Genomic DNA, 4,323 nt, shown 5'->3' on the forward strand with positions numbered 1-4,323 from the left:
GCCAGAAAGAAGCAGTGAAAGGCAGATGTGTTTGGCTGTCTATCTGTCTGTCTGCCTGCCTGTGTACATGTATATCTGACTTCCTTGTATGTATGTGTGTTTTATGTGTCTGTGTATTGATATGTTTGGCTGTCTATCTGCCTGTCTGTCTGCCTGTGTACATGTATACTTCCTTGTATGTGTATCTGTGTGTATGTGTGTTTTTATGTATGTGTGTGTGTGTGTGTGTTTCTGGGTATGTGTGTCTGTGTGTGTCTTTATATGTCTGTGTGTGTTTTATGTGTCTGTGTATTGATATGTTTGGCTGTCTATCTGCCTGTCTGTCTGCCTGTGTACATGTATACTTCCTTGTATGTGTATCTATGTGTATGTGTGTTTTTATGTGTATGTGTGTGTGTGTGTGTGTGTGTGTATGTGTGTGTGTGTATGTGTGTCTGTGTGTTTCTGTGTATGTGTATCTGTGTGTATGTGTGTTTTTATGTGTATCTGTGTGTTTCTGTGTGTGTGTGTGTGTCTGTGTGTGTTTTTTTATGTCTGTGTTTTTTATGTGTATGTGTGTGTGTGTGTGTGTGTGTGTGTGTGTGTCTGTGTCTGTGTGTGTTTTTTATGTGTATGTGTGTGTGTTCATATCTTTGAATATAATCAATGCACTACTAAAATCAAAACACATAAAAACCGAATCCCTTACATTCTACTGAGCGCAGTCTGCTCTTCAAGCACCTGGAGGTAATCAGGCGTCCCTTGGAGCTTCGCCTTCAGCTCATAATACTCACTCTTTCTCTGCTCCACCACTATCTTACTATGGTTCCCCCCTATCAGCGACGTCCCCTTTTTCATCTTTCTATCCAGCGATTTCTCCGGGTATCGTATCTCGTAGCCCCCCATCCCTATGCTGTTGAAATCCCTCTTTCCGTCCAGGAAGTTCTGGATAAACATGCTGGGTTCGCGGTGGGGCAAAAACTCCTCGAGCTCGTCGATGGTGCTCAGGCGCTTGTTTCGCTCCAACGTCGATAGCGAGTCTTTGTCTTTGTCGGCGGCGTTTCGGAGGATTATCTTCTGCCTTTGGGAGTCCGCGAACTTGAATCCCGCGTCCATATCCGAAGAGGAGCGTCCTATTCCGCACGTGTGGCTCTTGCCGATGTGTTCTATGGTCTGGGGGATGAATGTCTCCCCTCCTAAATCGTCCCCGGGGATCCCGCCTTTCTTGCCTGATTTGTGGCTGTGTCTTCGCAGCTGCAAAGACATCGAACCGCACTCCTGACTGCCGAGCTCCTGTCTGCCTCCCGCCGGCTTTTTATTCCTCCTCAGGACAAAAACTAACAGGCAGAAGGCAATGAACACGGTGACAATAAGCACAACCAGGATGCTTAGGATCATGATTGAGAGAGGTACGGGCCCTCCCGGAGGCGCCTTGCCCACCCCGGCAGGCGACAGGGAGGTCAAAACAGGGGTGGCGCTAGTCAGAATAAACGGGGGCCTCGCGATGAGCTTAGGGCAGACGATCTCATTTTTCAAGAGGCGTAGCTCGACGTTTGAGAACTGCACAGGGGAGGCACACTTCACCTCTTTGGCAGCCACTCCGTCACTCAGTTTTTCGAGCCACAGTTTGAGCGCCACGAGATCACACGTACACTCCCACGGGTTGCCCTCTAGGTCGATTTGGGTTAGCGATCTCAGCTGGTCCAGAACGCCGCTCACTGGCAACGTCATGAAGTGGTTGTTTTTCAGATTGAGCCTGGCCAATGATACGCCCGAAAAAACGTAGGCAGGGAGACTCCGCAAGACGTTGTTGTTGAGATACAGGAGTTGGAGGTTCGGCATGGAATCGAAGGTGCCCGCCAGGATTTCCTTTATGGCATTGTATTCCAAATATAAGTACTGGAGGTTTGAGAGGCCCAGAAACATCTCCGGGTGTAGCTGTTCGAGCTGGTTGCCGTTCAGATACAGTCTTCTCAGGTTGGTGAGATTTGCGAACACACCTCTTTGCACCGTGACGATTTGATTGCTGCCCAGATGAAGCAGATCCAGCCCCTCGAAGCCTTGGAAATCGACGGGGCTTATGTCGCGGATGTAATTCCCGCTCAGGTGAAGTTTCTTGGCGTTCGCCGGCTTCGGGATGAGATCGGCTAGACTTTTAACGTTCCTCTCTTGACAGCTGACGCTTATGCCGAAATCCGAGGGGTGGGCTTTGCAACTGCAGGGCTGCGGGCACAACAGCGGCGGGGTCCTCGTTTGAAAGGAAACAATCTGGCTATTTCGTCCAAACGGGGGTAACCCGGCCACTATCCCATTACCGTAAATCTTAGATGAGTCGGTCGTTTTTGGTGCTTTTGTGGCCATAGGAGCTAAAGTGGTAGGGGACATGTTTGAGGGTGATTGCCCGTTTTCAGGCTGGGCAGGGGGCATCCTCACATCAAAGTCACTCCCTGTCCCCATCGGGCAAAGCTCTTGTTTGTTGGTTTCTTTGAGTAGCCGTCCGTACAAGTCACTAGGCGTTTCACAGATCGCCTCGCCGATAAAAATGTTATAAGGCATGTTTTCGAGCCATGCCTTGAGCGGGGCTAAATCACAGGTACAGTTCCAAGGGTTGTCATCCAATTGCAACTCCACAATTCTCCCGATATGTTCCAAGACGCCCAAATAAGGAAGTTTCTGGATCCTGTTCCCCCTTATATCCAAGTGTGTGAGCGAGGCGAAGCGAAATATGTTGTCGGGTAGTAGCTGAACAAGATTATCGTTCAGTATGAGCACTTTTAGCCTGTGCAGTTTATTGAATGCCCCCTTTTCAATGTACTTAATCAAGTTATAGTCTGCCTGAAGGTACTCCAAATTCTCAATCCCCTGGAAAGTGTCCGCTCGTAGCACCTTCAACTCGTTATTGTTCAAATGCAGCTGTTTCAAGGCACTCATGCCCATGAAAGCGCCGCCTTCGATGTTCTGCAGTTTATTGTTGCCCAGTTGCAGCGACACCGCGTGGGTGAAGTTTGGGAACGAATTGGGGTACAGTATGATCAAGAAATTGTTCTGGAAATTCACGTGGTACAAGCTGGAAGGCGGCGGGATGAGTTGAGTGGGACGATAGACCGTCACCTTTTCGCAGTTGACGTAGAGGACGTTTTCCACCGACATGCAGGAGCAAGCGGAGCAGGTCTCGGTCATCGGGAGATCGGACGTTTCGATTGGCTCCTGGGATGAAGAGAGGGAGGAGCCAGAGACCGTAGTGGGAAGAAGGACGGTGATGAAGATGGTGGAAGCAGAAAAGGCCGCCAGCAGCATTAGGAGAAGCATCGCGCCGGTTCAGAGATCTGTTTCCCCTCCACAAAACCATTTAGTAACCTGTAGGGAGAGAGAGAGAGAGAGAGGGGAGAGAGACATTCACACACAGGCAGAAGCACATACAGACATACAGAGACACACACACAGTAGCACATACAGGCACACACACACACACACACACACACACACACACAGTTGCACATACAGGCGGACAAAAACACAGAGACACACACACACACACAGAGAAACAGGCGCACATATGTTCAGACAAGCCCAGAGAGACATGTGAAATGAACACACACATGCACACAAACAAACACACCCACACACACACAGGCACACACACAAACATACATGCACACACAGGCACAGACACATAGGCACACATATGTTCAAATGTCATCAGGGACGCATGTGCACGAACACACACACACACACACACACACACACACACACACACACACACACACACACACACACAAAGAAGGCAAACCATCAAAATACATACTTAACATTGAATACACTTAAATTGCAATCATTGCTTCTCTTTTCATATCTAAAAAACTACATCAGGTTTGGCATTATAACCTTTCACTGTAGATATATAACAATAGAGCCTAAACATAGCCCTATGCTTATGATACACAATTCATATTATTACACTTCAGTCAGTGCAGTGAGCAGCTTTTGTTCTTTGGGACAATGATCAACTAATTATTGGACGGCACATACAGCTCTGGAAAAAATTAAGAGACCAGTCTGGATTTTTCTTCAATCTTCATCTCTACATTACTTAATGGAAATGCTCTTTAATGTCAATATTTTTGGGGGGGAATTTGGTAGAAATGTTGTCAGTAGTTTATAGAATAAAACCAAAGTGTTCATTCTACTCAAACATATGCCTATAAATAGTAAAACGAGAGACACTGAACATTTGGAGTGGTCTCTTCATTTTTTCCGGAGCTGTATGCTTGATGCAGGCCATTCAATACTGCAGGGGGGGGGGGGTAATGTATGTAAACTCTGCTAAATACTCAAATCTATTTT

At 47.4% G+C, this 4,323-nt stretch overlaps 1 protein-coding gene across 1 annotated transcript; it reads right to left on the reverse strand.

Annotated features, from left to right (window-relative positions):
* Window positions 1–655: 655 nt before the first annotated feature.
* On the reverse strand, window positions 656–3,288 carry slitrk4 (SLIT and NTRK-like family, member 4; the record flags this gene model as incomplete). Its single annotated transcript, XM_080036121.1, has 1 exon — window positions 656–3,288. The coding sequence occupies one exon, from the start codon at window positions 3,286–3,288 to the stop codon at window positions 685–687; it is 2,604 nt and encodes an 867-aa protein (XP_079892247.1). The 3' UTR covers window positions 656–684.
* Window positions 3,289–4,323: the final 1,035 nt, after the last annotated feature.

The sequence above is a fragment of the Ammodytes marinus genome (assembly GCF_949987685.1).
Source record: "Ammodytes marinus genome assembly, chromosome: 10".
Classification (NCBI taxonomy): Eukaryota; Metazoa; Chordata; class Actinopteri; order Uranoscopiformes; family Ammodytidae; genus Ammodytes; species Ammodytes marinus.